Source organism: Rhagoletis zephyria, unplaced genomic scaffold (assembly GCF_001687245.7).
Source record: "Rhagoletis zephyria isolate East Lansing unplaced genomic scaffold, Rhagoletis_zephyria_1.1 Rzeph_scaffold_03553, whole genome shotgun sequence".
Lineage (NCBI taxonomy): Eukaryota > Metazoa > Arthropoda > Insecta > Diptera > Tephritidae > Rhagoletis > Rhagoletis zephyria.
In genome coordinates, this window is record NW_016160636.1 from 37,853 (window position 1) to 57,560 (window position 19,708).

The 19,708-nt window shown below is 38.8% G+C and overlaps 2 protein-coding genes across 3 annotated transcripts; both read right to left on the reverse strand.

Annotated features, from left to right (window-relative positions):
• Positions 1-5,253: 5,253 nt before the first annotated feature.
• Positions 5,254-6,910, reverse strand: LOC108369229 (serine/arginine-rich splicing factor 4-like). 2 transcript variants are annotated; one of them, XM_017624297.1, is made up of 2 exons: positions 6,729-6,910; positions 5,254-6,686 (listed from the first exon to the last, which is right to left on the reverse strand). In XM_017624297.1, exon 2 carries the CDS (start codon positions 6,646-6,648, stop codon positions 5,440-5,442), a length of 1,209 nt encoding a protein of 402 aa, XP_017479786.1. In that variant the 5' UTR covers positions 6,649-6,686; positions 6,729-6,910; the 3' UTR covers positions 5,254-5,439. The 2 variants fall into 2 exon arrangements, with proteins under 2 accessions (XP_017479786.1, XP_017479787.1); XM_017624298.1 differs by having other exon boundaries at positions 5,254-6,184; positions 6,260-6,909.
• Positions 6,911-11,925: 5,015 nt separating this feature from the next.
• Positions 11,926-17,647, reverse strand: LOC108369230 (pancreatic triacylglycerol lipase-like). The gene is made up of 5 exons (XM_017624300.1): positions 15,888-17,647; positions 15,585-15,817; positions 12,706-12,921; positions 12,423-12,623; positions 11,926-12,350 (listed from the first exon to the last, which is right to left on the reverse strand). The coding sequence occupies exons 1-5, from the start codon at positions 16,100-16,102 to the stop codon at positions 12,130-12,132; spliced, it is 1,086 nt and encodes a 361-aa protein (XP_017479789.1). The 5' UTR covers positions 16,103-17,647; the 3' UTR covers positions 11,926-12,129.
• Positions 17,648-19,708: the final 2,061 nt, after the last annotated feature.

Below are 19,708 nucleotides of genomic sequence, written 5' to 3' on the forward strand. Positions count from 1 at the left end.
TACCGCCTTGCCCGCGGGCAAAGCTCTTTTAAACTTTTGTATAGGCGCGTATAGAGTAAAAGCTCTCTCTGCGCATCACTGATATAAAACGATATTGCACAGAATGTAGCACAGATCTTTTTAAGCTTATATGCACACATTTAATATCAACGGTAATCAAAACATATAACTCGAACAGAGCTTCTTAAAGCTTCATATAACGTTTTATATGGGCATGCGCTGGGTAAAAGTTCGCCCTAGTCGGGGAATAATATACATTTTTTATCACAAACATTGGCAAAAGAGACTATAAAAGTTATATACGAGTTTTATTGGAACAGTATAAAAGCTCTCTCTGGCCAACACTGATGAATTACTGATTAGTCGACTCGTAATCTCTAGTTATTCGAGTTTTGAAGGAAATGGTTACAAAGTTTTGAAGTTTATGGTTCAGCGACGGGCAGAGAGAGTTTTACTCTGGAGCGGAGTTGAACAATTTAAAAGCAGTTGTGTGTTAAAGTGTAATTTAAAATTGTCGTTAACAACTACAAATCCACTTTTATTAACCCATATGCAATGTTTGGTTTAAAAATAGTGTGGTCATATTTATTGTATGTAATTTATGTAATTTTCTTTCTATTTTCTACTTTGTGACCGAAATGACGATTTTTTCAGGGTAAAATGACAATTTTTCAGCGAAATCTTCCGGCAACGCTGATCGTAAGTCTAACTCCAGTTACGCTGACCACAGTATTTTACTGAAAAGGTGTTCCTCGCAGAAATAATGTGGTCAGCGTAGCTGGAGTTGGACTTATGAGGAGCTATTTCTTGATGAAAAAATTACATCGCCGTCGAAGTCAACAAGCAAACAAAAAAACCGACTTCAACTCTCATATAAAAAAAAAATATATATATATATATCTCATGATTCACTGATCGGTTCTTAACCAGATTAGTATGGGACCACCTCTGAGACAACCTTTCCGATGCAAAAAGAATTATCGAAATCGATTGACGTGGTCCAAAGTTATGCGGTAACNAAAAAAAAAAAAAAAAAAATATTCCGACGAACTGATAACCTCCTCCTTTTTTGGAAGTCGGTTAAAAAGTGGCATAACTCTATTGCTTTTGGTACTAACACTTTCAAATTTTTAGCGAAGATATATTTTAATATGTCGTACCAAAATCTGCGAAAAATGTAGTTTCTAAAAAAGTGTTGGTTAGGGCCTTTATGAATTAAGGTGACGATATGTACATTTTATATCAGCGAGGACCAATGCATAGCTCTCGAACAGAACTTTTCAAAGCTTTTAGTTTGATATGGCCTTGCACAAGGCTAAAAGCTCACTCTAATAGCTGTTTCACATACTACAATAGCCGTGTTTTATTTGTCCAGAAATTTAAGCTATTAGCTTATTTTGTACGGAGGACTTACCCAACATAATTATATTGGCTTATGAAAAGCTATCTTGGCTTGTTTATTGAACAAGAGGCATTGCCATTCAGCATCAGAAATTTTCTCCTTCCGCCAATCAGAAAGAGGCAAAAACTTACTTTGACACTATTTGCAGTCAAACAACTGTCAAAATTAGGCTAACATAGGAAATAAGCTAATTTCGTTTTATTTGACCAAGATTTAACTATTTGCTTGTGATGGTTGAATAAAACATGCCTAATGTAGCAGGGGTTAATGCTATCTCAGAGACGTGAACGATTTAAAGCCCAAAGAGCTGCTTTGTGGTAGAGCGACCCGAATGGTCATCCGAAGTATTTTTAAGTAAGGTGCTGGCATAATTACACCACAGGTAATTAGTGTGAGTTTCACTTCTCACTTGAATATATGCTTCATTTCAAGCCAAAATCTTCGCACTCCTTAAAGTTATGGACTACATACATGTGTGGATAAAAATATCTAAATACTGACTGGAGTCACGTGTATTTTGTGCCATTCACAGTGCAACATCGCAAAAAATATAGAAAAAGGTTTTTTCTTAACAGCGGTCGTCCGTCGGCAGGCAATGGCAAACCTCCGAGTGTATTTCTGCCATGAAAAATAGCTTCTCATAAAAATATAATCGCCGTTCGGAGTCGGCGTAAAACTTTAGGTCCCTCCGCTTTGTGTGACAACATCAAGGCGCACCCCACAAGTCGGAGGAGAAGCTCGGCCAAACACTAACATATGTGTAAGCGCCAATCTATTATTATTAATTATTTATTGGGAAACGATATGTTATTAAAAAATTTAAGCAATTTTCTAGGGAAAATAAAATATGAACGTATGGAAAAATTGGGATTTTTAGTTGAATACGTGGCTATTTAGAGTATTTATTCCATGCATAGTTGGTTAATTCATAGGCACGCTTGTCAAGCATTTTTAAATTTCCTATGTATGTATGTATTTAAAAACACTAACCTATAAGACAGCTGAGTATCATATGAGCATGGGCGTAGCCAGGTAGGGGTAGGGGGTGCTCGAGTCCCCCCCTAACTTTAAAATTTTCCTTATATATATATAAAATTTTACCCTTAAATGCCAGCTTANCCCCCCCCCCCCCCCTCCTAAATTTCATTCTGGCTACGCCAATGCATATGAGTGCTCATATTATCATTATCACTAATTCCAAAAGTGCTTATCAAAGTATTAATTTTTGTTCAGACCATGGGAATAAATTGAGTACTCAATGTTGCCATCGAAAAGTCCGCAGCATTAATAATTTAACTACTTATTTATGCCATACTACAAAAACAAAAGTGTAAATGTGAGCCTAAAATGCTCAGCAATGTCTTGTAGGGTAAATGACTGAAACGCATAGTGTGGATTTCTAACTTTAAAAATATCTGACTTTATAGAAAATGATTTTCTGATTCTGATTTTTTGAGACGAATTTGCCGACATAATTTCCAAATCGCCGAACTTCATTCCTTTCATATTTACATATATGTACGTATGTATGTTCATACTAGCTTATACCCGCGGGTTTCACCCTACATTTTAATTTTTTATTTCTGTGTTCCTTTTGCTATAGCTCGTTATTATTTAAGTCAGTTAAGGTATTTACGCCGTTTAAAACTATGAAATTATAAAATCTCGTCTGCGCGCTAGGCATNCCTTAAAATGGTTCCAGGTATACGACGCGTGAACGTGTAACCTTCTTGGAGGTGCCACGGCGGGTTCTAATATTTCCAACTCAAATTTAGTAACCTGGCCTTGATAAAATACCACTCCTCATTACTGTAGCAAATGCCTCAAGAGGTATGTATGCATCATGCCAGCTTTACATTATAAGGCCGAACCCGGCTCTCCCTTTTCCATTAAATTAAATTTTTTCTGTCAGTACGGCACTTATAAAATAAATCTCCATAACAAATTTAAAATACTTCCAGAGATTTTCTATCCTTCCAGAGATATGTATTAAGAAGTTTTTAGTATAAATCACATTTTTTTTCATGATAATAACTCACATTTTTTCCATGAGCAATTTATACATTTTGTATACACAACTCCAAACCAAGTTCCAGTATTCTTCCACAAACACTTCCAGGGATATGTGGGAGGAAAAAGTCAATTTGTACAGGAAGTGCCACGCCCCTTTTTTTTATAACCCTAAACTTCTTCCATGAATTTAGAATTGATTTTACATACCCCAGTACCAAGTCCCAGTACTCTACCATGAACACCTCTAGAGATATGCAGTATAAAAAAGTAAATTTGTACGGGAGGTACCACGCCCCCTTTTCGAATAACACAAATTTTTCTCCATGAGTATGGAATTAATTTTGTATACACATCTCGGTGCCAAGTTCGTTAATCACTGGCTGCGATTACGATTAATTAATTTTAATCATTAATCGTTAGTCCAATTAAAAATAAAATCTGATTAAATTGTCTAGTTTGTCCGAATTTGAAACCAAAAACCAGTTATAGTAATAATTTTGTGTTTAACGCTTATAAAAAGCACATAATATAAAAAAAATTATAATTAAATACAAAATTAAATTAAAATTATAATACATAAACTGAGAGCTTTTACAAACCTAGTTTGTAAAACGTTTGTTGGTATAGATCTTAATGAAAATGCACACCAAATTGCTCAGATTGATGACGAAACCCGACTTAGCCATACCGGATTAACTTGCTTTGTGTGCACAGGAAAATTCCAGCATAAATTAATTAATCACCAAACCTACTTGATCACGATTAACTGTTTAGTCAGATTAAAATTAATCATGATTAATCAGATTGAATTTAATCCAATTACCTAATTGATTAAAAAATCAATCGATTAATGCCAACATTGATTTCCTATACATATCTCTATACCAAGTTCCAGTTCTCTCCCACAAATACTTCCAGAGATATGTATGTAATATGAAAATTCCAATTTGTATGGGAGGGGCCTTGAGTTATCGGAATTACTAGTCTAAGACCATCCTTGCGAAATCCGTAGTAAGTATACCAAATTTCGTTCTGACTGGGAAACCGGTTAAGGTAGTAGCCTATTTTTCAATCCGATCATAAACCATCTGTGACCAAAATTTCATTTTCAAACAGGTGGCAATTCTTAAAAAAGTAGCCAATCTTCCAATGTGTGCAAACTTTCATGCAAATCAGTTCAGTCATTTCCGCGTATTAATGTAATTAAACCTTTTTAACAGGTGGCAACTCCCTTAATAGTAGCCTATTTTCCAAGGTAGGTCATAAGCTATATCTGTGCCAAATTTCATGCAAATCTGTTCAGTCGCTTCAGCGTGTTAATTTAATTAAACTTTTTTAACAGGTGGCAACTTTTAAAAAGTGTCCCATTTTCCACCCTAGCTCATAAGCTATCTGTGTGCAAATTTTCATGCAAATCCGTTCCGTCGTTCCCGCATATTAGATAAATTAAAATTTTTAACAGGTGGCAACTCTTAAAAAAATAGCCTATTAACCAATCTGGCCCATAAGCTATCTGCGTACGAAATTTCATTTCATGGACATCCAAACATACAAACTTCCACATTTATAATATTAGTAAGATATGTTTTTGCCTAACCAACTAGCATCTGAAAAAGAGTTTCGACTCATCCATACATCCATATGGCTTGAGTCCGCACAATCAATGAATTGCATTCATGATAAATTTTACTGACCAACATAGTAGTTCAGCTCCAACAGATGCATTTTTAAAATCAAATATTTGTAAAAGAAAAAACAATTTTGAGTTTAAAATTAGAATGTATTTATTTATATTTTAATTGTTTTAATAAAGTTTATAATATGGGTATGGTTTTTTTTTTTTTAATTTGTTCGATTTTTGTATATTTTTGTTGTGGATTTTCAGTAAATTTTCATTCTTTAGTTTTTAATTTGTCAGTTGTAGCCTTTTAAATGCTTCAACCTAATATATGTATATGTGTATGTATGTAGACATATGTATATAAATAATACTAAACATAAAAGCAAGTAGACGTCTTCTTCTATTAATGTCCTGGCACACTATGTGCTCTGCGTCTTTGGTCTCGCTTTTCACTACAGTATATTGGCGACATCCAATGCCAATTGAAAGCGTCCGCTGGTCCATGTGTAAAACCATGACGATGTCGATCCCTGCTGTGGCGATCCCCTGCCCCACTTTTCATATGTGGTGGTGGTACATGCGAAAATGCATTAAAGTACGGGCATCCACCTGATAAGCCGTCAGCATTGACAAATCCAGGTGTACTATTAAAATAAGGATAAGATCGCCGATCCCGTGAATGGCCGCGTGAGTGCGAGCGATCTCGCTTACGATGTTCATCTTCGTGATGATGTCGGCGCTCATTTTCATCATTTTCCTTGTCACGGTGATGACGATGCTTCCGTTGCTCCTTGCCCTTCTTGTGATCCTTATTTTTGTGATGTTTCTTTTGACCATGTTTGCCATGATTCTCACGGGAATGTGAACGCGATCTCCGACGGCTATGCCATTTTCCTTCTACATGTGAAGAGCACGTATTTTCAGGTCTAGCATGTGATCGCCGGTAGTGGTGACACTGTCTAATGGGGGGAGCCATTGGGAGGCTGGCGCCACGAAAAAACCGCGTGAATTGGCACAACTGACGGTCGCGAGAGCGATCTCGAGAGTGTCCACGTGATTGATCACGGGAGCCAGCACGTGAGTGATCACGAGAGCGACCACGTGAGTGACCGCGTGAGTGACCACGAGAGCGACCGCGTGAGTGACCGCGTGAGTGACCACGAGAGCGACCGCGAGAGCGTCCACGTGAATGTGAACGCGTGCGCGAACGATCACGACCACGTCGATTGCGGCGGTCATGATGATGTTTACGTCCGTGATGCCGTTTTTTGGGTTCACCTGCTTGCTTCGTCAAATCAACCACGTCACTGTCACTGGAACTTGAACTAGAGCTAAAGCTTGTGCCGGAACTTGAACTTGAGCTGGAACTCGACGAACTACTCGAATGGCGCTTATTCCGCTTATACTTTCTTTTCTCTTTCTCTCCAGCCTCGAGGCGTTTAATAGCCTTATTCAGTAGCGTTTGTGCCTTGTACGCATTTTTAATTGCCTTCTGTAACATTTTACGCTCATCGGACATTTTGCCCGTACTATCTGGTGCTGGTTCGTGGCTACAGCAAGCTTCTGGCTCAACCATTACCACCTCCTCCGGATACTTTTCGCTATGTGACATTTGATTGCCAATCAAAGATTAATTTAAATATGTTCCCTACCTGTTATGCTTTCTTTCGGTGTCAATTTTAGTAGTGATAGGTAAATAATTTGTTAGAACAGATTCTCAAGTATTGGTTGATATTTATTTTGCTTCGCTGCTATATTTTACTGCTTACACTTTTGGATACGTTGCCTAACTGCTGGTCACTGCTACACAGCCGGCAATTCTTATACTCATGCAAAACGTTACGAAAACGTTGTGTCTCGTCTGCCCGACGTATTGGATGATAAGAGCCAGTCTGACTCATATACGTATACGTTTTGTAAACGTTTCGCAATAAGCTTTGCCAGAAAGCATTTGTTGGTGCGCCGTGGCGTGTTGTTATTAAACACACTCGTTAAGCTGTAGATTAGAACTGGCGTCGCAGCAAAGTTGTTTGTAAACAAAATTCAGTGCAAATTTTAGTAAAACAGCTTAAGTTGAAAATACATATTCCCAATGCATATTTATGACTTTCAAAACTTATTGGCCAACTTTTTTATGGTCATTTGCGATGACAAGGCACTGGTGAGAGAACAGGTAAATATTTCAACTTTTTAAAGAAACAACTTTTCTTTAAACGTCAAAGCTCTGCGTATTCACGATCTTGTGCTAGTGGAACACATACCTTTTTATTGCCCCTTAAACCTTTTATAAAACTCCCGTCCTTACTTGCTTTCCGTCCTCGACGTCTCTGATAGATCTAACGTTCTCTTAAGATTTGTGTATTGCATCCCACTGTTCTGTTTAAGCCATGAGTGTTAAAAGATAATGTAATCTTATTGTAGCTTTTACTTGAAAACAGAACAACTTGAGCTGTCATATAATGGAGCGAAATTCCCACTAGGCAGCTTCCCCGCTATTTTTCAAGCAGGGATTCGTGTAATAAAATGATGGCAGAGAATGCCTAGAATAGCCACATCTTCGAAATACAGCTGTAGTATGTCGGTTTAAAAGGTGAGAAAAAAATTATGTTCTTTACAGCGTGGAGTGAATCAATTTTTTTTTTGAGGGAGTTGACCTTTTTCAAAAATATTAATCAATTAATTAATATATAAGTTTAATAAAATAAGCGGAAAAATGTTGGTGCCAAAAGAAGGAGGTTCAAAAATGATTTATTTAAAAAAGCTTAATTTTGAAAACATTGTTGAAAATTATATTCATTAACTTAAATGAAATCATTCTATGTATATTGGTTCCAAACTATGAGTATTTAAAAAGCTTTATTGCGAAAAAATNTATATATATATATTATATTGGTTCCAAACTATGAGTATTTAAAAAGCTTTATTGCGAAAAAATTTTAAAAGGGTGGCCAACTAATTATCAAAGGTTGGGGGAGAGTGGTTTTTCAAAACAAATTTTGGGGGGACTGCCAATATTTAAAAATTTATAGTTAATGTTAATGACAAGTTTAATGAAATTAGAGCCAATAATGCCGTTATACTGGGCACGGAGGTTCCACAGTATTTTATGGGCAGGAACACTTTTTTTAGCTAACCAAAGCACATAGAGGGTAGGTCATACACAACTGNCATTTTGGGGGACTGCCAATATTTAAAAATTTATAGTTAATGTCAATGACAAGTTTAATGAAATTAGAGCCAATAATGCCGTTATACTGGGCACGGAGGTTCCACAGTATTTTATGGGCAGGAGCACTTTTTTTAGCTAACCAAAGCACATAGAGGGTAGGTCATACACAACTGGGTAGACAAGAAATTCGATGGGTACTGTATTGAATATCCAGCGCAGAGAACCAACTAAGCGGTTTATCTGTCCAATAAAAGCGTCTTCTAGAAATGGTCTCAAGAATCCCGAAAATCCTGAAATAGGTCCGAAAATTCATATAGGGTTTTGATCCAGGTTAAATCCACATTATCAGCCGATGATATATATCCGGAGATAGCGCTGGCTACTTCTTTCTTTGTGGTAATCAAAATGTGCTTGTCTTAAAGAGAGAATTTTGTTTTCGGGTTGATTCCCAACTAGGTTTTGTAAACCTATCTTAAATGCCTGAATATTTTCTTCGGGAACGTGGTTAAGCTCAAGTGGTAAGAGATCTACATATGTACATAAATATTCGTTTTACAGTAAATTTCAGCAAAAACACTAAGATTCGGACCCAAATAATCCCGCCCAATTTGCATGAAAAATCCGTACATATGTACTTATTTCCGAAATCAAATTTGTAAGATATCAATATCAAAAGTTGCTATGGGCACCCCGAGATCAGATGAGCCATTTGCGAGATATACTCGTCCGCATTTGCCTAAAGTCATTGGGATGACCGACTCTTGGTCCCTAGTCTCTATGCACTGTACTTCGGATGTAAGAATCAGGAGATGATTTCGTATTTAGCTGCCGTTTAAACCCTTGCCTAAACTCTTCCAGATTGCGTGACGGACAACAGTCCTATTTCAGAAAATGAAGCCTAAATTCTTAAGAAAGTAAAGTGACTGTATTTTTGCCTAGAATTCGTATGGAAACGTTTCACAGTGCGACACCCATTCTTATCTACACCAGTACAGCCTAACAACCATTGTTCAAATCGAATAAGCGTAAACGTTTGCAAACGTTGGCGCATGAGTCATCAACGTCAAGCAGACGAGACACAGCGTTTTCGCAACGTTTTAGATGAGTGTAAAATTTGCCGGCGGTAAGCATCAGTTGAGTAGCGCAGCCACTAGTGTGAACAAATAAAATCAGCGTGCATACAGTAAAACAAATAAATAATCGTTGATCAAATATAACTAAAGTTGATGCTGCAAGAACAAAAAGCAGGTGGGAATAATTTAGAACTTAATCTAAGTTATCGATAAAATGTTTCAGAGCGAGAAGCATCCGGAAAAGGTCGTTATGGGTGAGCCAGAGACATTCTGTAGCCACGAACCAGCGCTAGATGCTTCAAAAGAAACTACAGATGAGGATGAAATGCTTCAAACTGCTATCAAGAAGGCGTGCATGGCACAAAAACTACTAAACGAGGCCATCATACAAGTTTAGTTACAACTCAAGTTCTGATCAAGGCTCCGGCTTAAGTTCCACATGATTTGATGCAGCAAGCAGGTGAACCAACAAAACGGCATCAGCCTCCCAACAGTTCCTCTTAACCAACTATGTCAACATCACCCGCGATTTGTTACTAGACCGGAAAATACTTGTTCTCCACATGTAAGTCGAAAACTATGTAATCGTTCGGGATCTCGTTCACATTCTCACAATGATCATGGTAAACATGGAAACAAGACTGGAAAGAAGCAAGATAAGCATGATCATGGAAATGCTAAGGAAAATGGTGAAAGTTAGATCCGTCATGATCAAGCACATGGACGTAATTAGACGAGGTCGCTTGCACTCGGCAACCATTTCCCTATTTAAAAGATATGTCTGGATTTGCTCACTCTGGCGACTTATCAGGTAGACTTTCGATTGTATGTTCCTGTTTTGGTGCGATTTCAGACTTGCCATCACCATGCATGCCGAGCGGTTTAGAATATCGACACCAAAGGGATCGACATATGTATAAACAAAATTTTCAAAATATATACATACATATAGCAAATAAAAAATATTTTAATAAAATCCAAAACTATGTACTACTGTTTCATTTAAAATCGAATAGTGGATGTGCTGGAGCTAAATTATTTTGGTCAGTAAAATTAATCATGAGTGGAAACTCATCAATTGTGTGGGCTCAAAGCAAATCATATGCATACATACGAATGTACATATATACAAATATACTTATGTATTAGGGAGGTCCTTCAAATATCAGCACCATGTTGTTCCTCTTTATTTATGTTCATCTTTCTAGGTACAAAATAAAGGCATCTACCAGGTTGCTACCAGGGTTTAAAAATTTATATTTTTTTACAATAAAACTGGCAAAAATTCGTCATAATTTTGACTTTGCCCAGCTATAGCCCAACAAGTCTTTAAATTTATATGAATAAGTTTTAATACGCTGAGTTATAGTTAGAACATTGATAAGGCGAAGGTGAATGTAAGGGCCGCTTTTTGTGTAATCTTGCATAAGGCTTGTCCGCCTCGCCCACCCCTTAGCCGCACGCACTCCTACCCCATGGTGCAGTAAGGAGCTTCAGAAGTTGAGGACTGATGCAAGGGAATTTTTAAATCAACCCCTCAAAAGAAATGCTGAGATGGACTGGAAACGCTTCCGCTGCCGACAAAAGAAGTACGAGCAGCTAATTCGTTCTTCGAAAAGAGCTTCGTTTAAACTTTAAAGAATACCGCAGTACTATTGATACTTTGAGTCAAACAGCTAGGCTAGTACCAAAACTAGAAATCTCTAGGAATTTTGATGTATTTAATGCAGATGGAGCTCTGGAATGCAGGGAACACTTACACCAACCCTAATTGGTATACCGATGAATCCAACCTGGAAAATGAAAAACTGGGGCTGGAATATTTGAATCGAACTTCAAACAACCTATACCAATGGGTAGCAACTTCACCATCTTCCAAGCGATAAAAATCTGTGGCAGAGAATGCCTCAGAAGAGGCTAATCCACGAAATATATCTGCATTATGTCGGACGGTCAGGCAGCACTACTAGCACTGAATAATAGGTTCGCGCTTACACAATATGTTAGTGCTTTGCCGAGCTGAGACTGAAGTCCCATAAAATAACCTCTAACCTAGGCGCCAAAACACACAGTTTTACGGATGGATACCTGGGCATGGGGGACATGATAGCAATAAGTAGACGGCATATCTGGCGAAGCAATGAGCTACTACAGTGTGTCACAAAGTCTTCAAAAAGCCTTGCATAGAGTGTTCAGGGCAGAGGTACGCCAAACGATTTATCTGCCCTTCAAATGAAGCTTCAAAGAAACTACTCAATTTAGGCAGAGAGGACCTGAAAACTCTGACTGGGTACTACGAGATACTGTTCACTCAGTAAAATTATTCTTCGGGGCACAAACGTCTTTCGCTTTTGCGAGCTGGACGAAAAAATGTCAGAGCACATTATATGAATGTGACGCTCTCGCTAGGCAATTTATTATTGATTGATCGCAACTTTGATCACGGTAGAGATCGCGATATTTAGTGCAAGGCTTTAAAAAATATCCAAATGGGGAAGTAAGTATTTTGCGACAGTCAATTACATGGAATCAGATTGGAATAAAACTTTTATTTAGTTCAACGATATGGATTAAAGTTAATGGCTTAAAGTTAATATTTGCATTTTAGTAATTGAACCATAATTGTTTCAATTTATGCAAGGTATGTAGTATGTAAATACAGGAGGAATTACCGATTATATGAAAGGTATAAATTAATATTCAAAGCAAATGTTTTTTCCAAGATGTCTTGAAAGCCTACAAAGTCAGAAATATTACAAATCTTGCACCTTTTATACTTGTTAGCTCTTTCGGTCATTAGGAATGAAACAGCTTCGTTAGTTTATCTTTTAAGATATACGTCCGTAAAATGTTAGTCTTCCGCACCTAGTGCATAGGCTGGTCTACTACCAGTTTTCAAGTAGTAAATGCCACGTGCGTCCATTGGTACAGGATCGCCCATCAGTATCTTGGCTCCAGTACAATTTCGACCTATCAGCTGCTCTAACGATGAACATGGCGTAGCGTAGAAACCCTTCTCGCTGTGTATGGATTCCGCGAAATACTCATAAGACCGACCGTGGCTACAGCCAGCTGTAAAGAGCAAAAAGAAAAGCAAAGTTAACAAGTATTTTAAAATGCGACATATTTTCTACTGTTACTCACTAAAGATTTGCGAGATCTCTGTACAACCTGGCTGTGGTGCTCCACCGCCATTCGGGTAAAAGTCTACCAAACCAATTGGATCACGAAATCCTAAAATTCCGCCACAACTATGTATGACGTCCACAAAATCAGCGTCCGATGGATCTAAGTGATGTTCGGGACCGCTGCAATTTTCAAAAGCTGGCCTGGCAGGATCGAGACCTGTTTGTTTGTTTTTTTTTGGAGTAAATTTTTATGTATGTACTTAGCTAATATTCAGCGAAAAAAATGCATTACAACTCACCTGTGATTCTCGCTACGCGATATTTGGTATATGAACCAGCATAGCCCATTATATGCGCACCTAAGCTATGTCCAATCAAATGTATACGCTTCGAATCTGCATCCTTCTCCTCGACAAGCAGATCGATTAGTTTCGCCACAGCTCTGCCCACTTGCACGGTGTAGCGGGCGGGTTTTAAATAGTAAATATTATCCGCTTGGTCGCGCCAGTTGATTGCTGGAAAAAAATATAAATTCTATTATTTTTTTTTTTGATTGGAAAGTTTTTGTTAGGCCTAGCGGCCTAATACCAAGAAGTCTGCAAGTTTTTTTATCATATGACCTACGCATAATCTTTGCAACTCAACAGTCCTGTGTACACTGCATGAAAAGTCCTTGTGAACATTTGATTTCCTATAGAGTAATTAGTACGCCCGTCGCTACTGAGGCATCCACCTGAAATCCATCTTTAGCTAAGTCGTCATATTTTACATTACCATTGTGTCCTAGTAGCCAATAAAGGTGGACGGTTAAACTTCCTTTTGCCTTCCTACAATCTATGACCATATTCGAATAGTAGAGTCTTATTGGCAGCCTCGTGTAAAAGTCGAATGGCACGCCCGGCGTTGTTATTTCCTGAATTATCTTTGCAGCTTCCAATGCCGAAATTTCAGCTTAAAATTACTACGGTGGTCCGGTATCTTAAGAAATGTCCGGTTCAGTAAACCGCAGCTCCTTTTTCATTTTGAAAGCGTCATAGTTAATATGCATCGCATTACATTTCATAGTTTCTTCGTCTTGCCAAGGATGGCGGCTGTTGTAAAAGCTGTTTTCTTAGTAACCAGATCCGCAGGTGCCTGCTCTCTAGTTTTTTGACTGAGACGCTGTAGACTACACTAATACCCCTACCAAAGTATTCGCCTAACACTAGCTATAAAGATTTAATATCAAAGAGTAGGCGAAAGACCCCAAGTACAGCTCAACTTCGATTTACATGTATACAGTGTCGCCGATGCCTTTTTTTGAAAGTTTGCTGCCCACTAAAACTGCGAGGTACTTTGCGCTTGGCTTTGATTGTAGACTTAGATCTGCTCCACACTGACAAGTACCAAGTCCGGCCTCTGCCCGTTAACCGGTAGTCGTCCTTCCGTAGCACACTAGCTGATGGCCTTCGCCATCCGGTTTGCCAGAGAGCTTAGGGTAATCGGACATTTGCCGTAAGCTGTTAGTATAAATGTTCCACCTTCTACTTCTGTCAGTAGTTAGTTAACCATCTGTAAAAGCTTTTTTCTAGGTATTGTTAAACGCTCCAGCTACAGCTATACAGACTACCTTAGGGTATTCCTCATTTCCAATGGCTTCTTCAATCCGTCTAACGATGCTGTGCAGAGCAGTGCTCGGAATCTGGGGCGCCTGCTGGGAAGTGTGAATTGTGCTGGCAACTTCCACCGAGGTCCTATAATTAGTCCCGAGCAACTACCTGATAATTCTAGTTCCGTAGCTCATATCTAGCACGCTTGGACAAGACCTCGATTGAGAAAAAGTTTCACCAAAAACTAAAGGTACGATTGATCTATAATCCAACTTAGAAGCGGCTCCAGAGCCGAAATTGTTTTTATCTTAAATGATCCTATGTATAACCGTGGTTACCTTTTGCGGTTTGTTGTAGTATAGTATGGCAATAGCGTGACTGAAAAAGAAAAAAGCTGCTGGAGCTGACAGCCTGCCAGCTGAGCTATTCAAGCACGACGGCGAGGAGTTGATAAGGTGCACCGACACTGACCACCTATTTGTCGACTTCATAGCCGTTTTCGATGGCACTAAAAGAAGTCGCCTATACGCCGCGATGTCTAACCTTGGCATCTTAAATCTGGCATCAAACTGATAGGGCTGTGTAAAATGACGTTACGAATACCACCAAAAGACCTCTCCGAGCCGTTTGCTACCAAACGGGGTTTCAGAGAGAGTGACTCCCATTCATGTGATTTCTTTAATCCGATGTTAGAGAAGATAATAAGAGCAGCAGAACTGAACCGCTCAGGAACAATTTTTTAAAAGAGCGCGCAATTGCTGGCGTATGCCGATGACATCGACATCATCGGTAACAAAAACCGCGAAGTCTGTTCTGCCTTTGCCAACTTGGATAAGGAAGCAAAGCGAATGGGTCTGGTGGTAAACGAGGACAAGACGAAGTATCCCCTATCATCAAACAAACAGTCAGCATATTCGCGTCTTGGCACCCACGTCACTGTTGACAGTTAAAATTTCAAGAAAGTGGAGAATTTTGTTTACTTGAGAACCAGCATTAACATCGATAATAATGTCAGCATCGAAATTCAACGCGGAATCACTCTTGCCAACAAGTTATACTTGGACTGAGTAGGCAATTAAGGAGTGAAATCATTTCCCGATGTACGAATACCACACTCTAAAAGTCACTCATCATGCCCGTGCTGGTATATGGCGCTTGGCTCTTGGAGTATTCGATAGAGAGATTTTGCGGAAGATTTACGGGTCTTTACGCGCTGGCGATAGCGAATACCGCAGACGATGGAATGATGAGCCCCCACTGCGATGGAAAAAACAATTGGAGAGGGACTTGGCATTTTCAATTGGCGTCAGTTAACAGCGACGGGAAACGACTCAGCCAAAATCGCTTAGGCGGTTAGAGCGCCAAATAAGAAGAAGGAGTATAGTTTGATCTTTTTTTTTACGGCTTTCTGGTAGTCGATCATATTAACTCGGCGGGCGTTACTTATGACCCAAGAGTCTTCTTCAAAATATAACTAAGCCTCATATCAAGTATCAAAATATTCAAGCGCTTTCGGCCAAAAGTCGACCCAAGTTTGGATTAGGACTTTTTCAGTTCACAATGGGGCGCTAACCTGTATATAAACTTACCGAAAATATTCAAATTCCCACGCATTGCATATGCGCCACGTATAGATTGTATGGAATCACTGGTGGTGCTCGATTTCCAGCCATGCACCAAAATTTTCGTATCCAAATCAGCATTGAATTTCCCCGCCAACTCTTCCCAAGTATCGCGCTTTTGACGCGTATGCGCGTCTCCTTGCCTATTGGCATAATAGTTAACTGATATTTGAGCTGTCGCAGGGGCATCGATATCAGCACTGAAACCGAGTTTTTTTCATTACTATTACTTGTACAAAATATTCGTAACTCATTTTTGAGAAAATTTACCCATCAAAAAGTTCCACATGAACAAATTCAGGCAAATCATCCTGTTGGCTGTCCTCTGGTGGCTCAACTAGGTAAGCAATATGCGGTTTGCCATCGCCATCAGGCATCCACATCCACGTTTTACCGTAGTCCTCCTCTTTGTGTGCAATCTCTGCATTGTCGAGGGCAAAAACTAGCAGAAAATTTAATGAAAGTAACAGTAAAACGATTCTCATTTTCCCGTGTAGCCGTGTTTTTGTCGTTCGCGGCGCGAATCAATTAACCAATTTAACTCTAAACAATTCATACCTTTTATGTTTAAATGGTTAATTTTATGTTAACATATTGTAAAACATGACAATTGCTTTTATCGGCTTGTAAAACAAACAACAACAAAAGGCTGCAGGCGGAACCCGATTTCCGGATTATGCATCCGCCACCTGCTGTTAAATAGGGTAGATAAAAACGCCTAACACTGGCACGAAACCAAAAAAGAAAAACAATTATCGCTACACTTTGCTAAATTTAACAACAATACTCCCGCATGTGCATATAGACTTACAACTTAGCTTTAAAATAAAGCATTGCTTATCTTTTAATTTCATTGCTTTTTTCTGTACGCCAGCTCCTCTGTTACTGAACAGCTCTGTAATTCAATGCGGAATTATTATAAATATTTTTTGTGACAATCAGACTTCTCAAGGGCGTGAATCATGGCGATAACCCTCGTTTTAAAACTTTAATAAAAAATCGTGTATATTCGAGCGTAGTTTTTGTTGTTTCTCCTAACGAAATGAAAACGGAGAGTTCCAAACCTTAGCTTGGAGACAAACAGACATATCTTTGCGTGAGGCTGTGCATTGCAAGCGTCCCTTGTAAGTGAGTGTCAGGAGCAAGAACGTCTCCCCAAGGATCCTTTACAATAAGAAAAATAAACAAGGAATTGACCGACTGATTTATTTACGATTCCAAATGAAATTTAGGAAATCCAAGAGTTTCACCTCCGTGTTCTCTACCAGACTGCAGAAGAAGCTATACCTCAGGTGTTGGAGACGCTTCCTCTGCATGCCCAGATATTAACACGATCCGCCACCGTGAGGACACCGGCAAGATCCTCTAAGGCCTCACGCATAAAGAAAAGTTATTTCTGAGCCAATGTTGCCAGGTTGACATTTCATCATCATTTGGACTGTCATAACGATTTCGAAAAGCAAATGACGATTTTTTCTCTGTGTGCAATTTTGGCTAGCCCTCGACTTTGAAACCAGTTTAGACAAGCAACTTAAAAGTATATCTAAGATTGCACTGTTTTGACACTGGCCAATAGTTCGCGTTTCATAATAACACTTGGAACAAAATTAAAAAAGATGAAAGATTAATTTTCTAGTAGGTTAATCTTCATACCGAAGGGTGGAAGGGTATCTTACGTCAAACCCAATGACTTCAGGCCAATAAGCCTAACGTCCTTTCTTCTTAAAACTCTAGAAAGACTTCTCGACGCCCATATCCAACAGCGACTTTCGTCAGATGACGTGTCGGAGGAAATTGTCTCCGAAATTTAAAAAGGTCTCGCATTTAAGGAATTTACCTTTGGTGTCTCTCTTGACATAGAGGGCGCCTTTAACAATCTGCTTCCAGATGCCGTTGTGACCCCACAATGCTTTCAAGTGGGGCTGAAGCGCCCTCTGTTGGAACTTATAAGGCTTGCCCATCAAAGTTGGAGAGCCGCGTCCATAACCAGGCATCCAACGAGAGGCACCCCTCAAGGAGGAGGTCTCTCCCCCCTACTCTGGAACCTTACAGTAAACCCGATGCGCGTGAAACTGCAGAACAGAACACCGGTTGACAGATTATAGCGGATACCGACGACAGTGCACTCACATCAACGGGCAAGCATCTCCCAATTCTAATGGTGTTTTCGTTTCCAAAATATGTCACTTTTTGATTGCCCGTTTCTCTTTTCGTTTTTGATTCCACTGTTTACAGCAATTGTCAATGGACCCCACTATCCAATTTCTATGTAGAATTGCTCGGTGATTCCGAAAATCGAGTTAACTTTTTTTCCTGTGGATACGTTTTCGAGATTTTTGTAATTTACCGTTATCCAACTTAAAAAAAAAAAGTGGTTCCACGTATATCTTACGAAACAATTGAACAATCGTAACACGACATACGGCAGATGAAAGCCAATGAAATTCTCCATAAGCCGTACATACATACATCACTTTTCGATAGGACATAGACTTTATGCTTTCGATTGGTATATATGTAATTTGTTAATTAAACAATTGAGTGGAAAATTAAAAATATCTATATATAAATACGCCACATGTAAATTTTGCAATCTCTTTTTTGAAGGCACCGTTCGCTCGATTTCAATGAAACATACACCGAAATGTTAATCCCGATACATAGGGGGCGTGGCATCTGACATATAGACTAAAATGTGAAAACCACTATATCTCTAAAACCAATTACGCTGGGGAACTGAAACTTAGCACAGATGCATAGATTGTAAATACACTACTTGCGGGGAAATAGGGTAGATTTTGGAAAGGGGTCGTGGCACCGCCCATACAAACTGAAATTCTCATATCGCTTATCTCTGGAACCGCTTATACTGAAAAGATAGATTTTGGAAAAGAGGGCGTATCACCGCCCATACAAACTGAAATTCTCATATCGCTTATCTCTGGAACCGCTTATACTGAAAAGATAGATTTTGGAAAAGAGGGCGTATCACCGCCCATACAAACTGAAATTCTTATATGGCTTATCTATGGAACCGCCTATGCTAACGTCCTAAAATTTCACACAGCAGCATATGTTGTCAGTACCATACATACGGCGAAAAGTGGTCGATTTTAAAAAAGGGGCGTGGCCTCGCCCATACAAACTGAAATTCTCATACCGATTATCTCTGGAGCCGCTTATGCTAACGTCCTGAAATTTGACACAGCTATTTATGATATGGCGAAACGTGGTAGATAATGCGAAATGGGGTGTGGCACTGCCCATATAAACTGAAATTCTCATATCGCTTATCTCTGGAACCACTGAAATTTGGCACCGCTGTTTATAATATCAATACCGTACTCTCGGCGAAGAGTGATAGATTTTGGAAAGGAAGGTGTGGCACCGCCCATACAAACTGAAATACTCATATGGGTTATCTCTGGAACCACTTATTATAAGGCAAGGGAATTTTATACACGTACATTTATACACATATAAAATCGCAAGATCCATTCAATTGGGAGCCATTTTCCCCCAGATTTTAAAATCCCATTGAATGATTGTTGTTTTGTGCTAAAATTTTGAGAAGGATCAGTCTTCCGATAGATGGGGCAGGGATTGAGAGCTATCCTAAAAAATCATATTTATGATCAGATTTGTTTGACTTTTAGAACACATATTAGTAACATGAAATTTGGTGTTAATATTTGGAAAAAATATTGGGCTTTGGCCTAGTCTTGACAAAAACTCGTGTGACATCGCCGTTAGAGAAAGAATTATTATCTTTTGTTGTAAACCGTCAAGGTACTTTCTCAACCGTTAACGATTCTGATGAAAAAAAGGAAAGAGTTTATGTATAAGTGGGCAATTTAGTTTTTAACCTCCAAGTGGCTCTCAGACAGATATAATCGAAAATCTTATTTAGTCTGAATCGGCATATGTTTGACATATTAGTCAGTGTTGAACATCTCATCTGTACATACAAATACATATGCATATTTTTTGTAAATGAAAATCGAGGTTCCGTTTTCGATCTAATTTCAAAAGCTACTGAAGAAATTTGGAAGAGACTTGGTAGAATTAACATTAATCAATCCGGTATTAAC

Excerpts from the sequence above, each read along its gene's own strand:
- LOC108369229 (XM_017624297.1), bottom strand. The coding sequence starts at position 6,648 with ATGTCACATAGCGAAAAGTATCCGGAGGAGGTGGTAATGGTTGAGCCA.
- LOC108369230 (XM_017624300.1), bottom strand. The coding sequence starts at position 16,102 with ATGAGAATCGTTTTACTGTTACTTTCATTAAATTTTCTGCTAGTTTTT. Across the intron at positions 15,818-15,887 it reads CATGTGGAACTTTTTGATGG|TGCTGATATCGATGCCCCTG; the intron begins GTAAATTTTCTC and ends ACTCGGTTTCAG. Across the intron at positions 12,922-15,584 it reads TGGGAATTTGAATATTTTCG|CAATCAACTGGCGCGACCAA; the intron begins GTAAGTTTATAT and ends ATTTTTTTCCAG.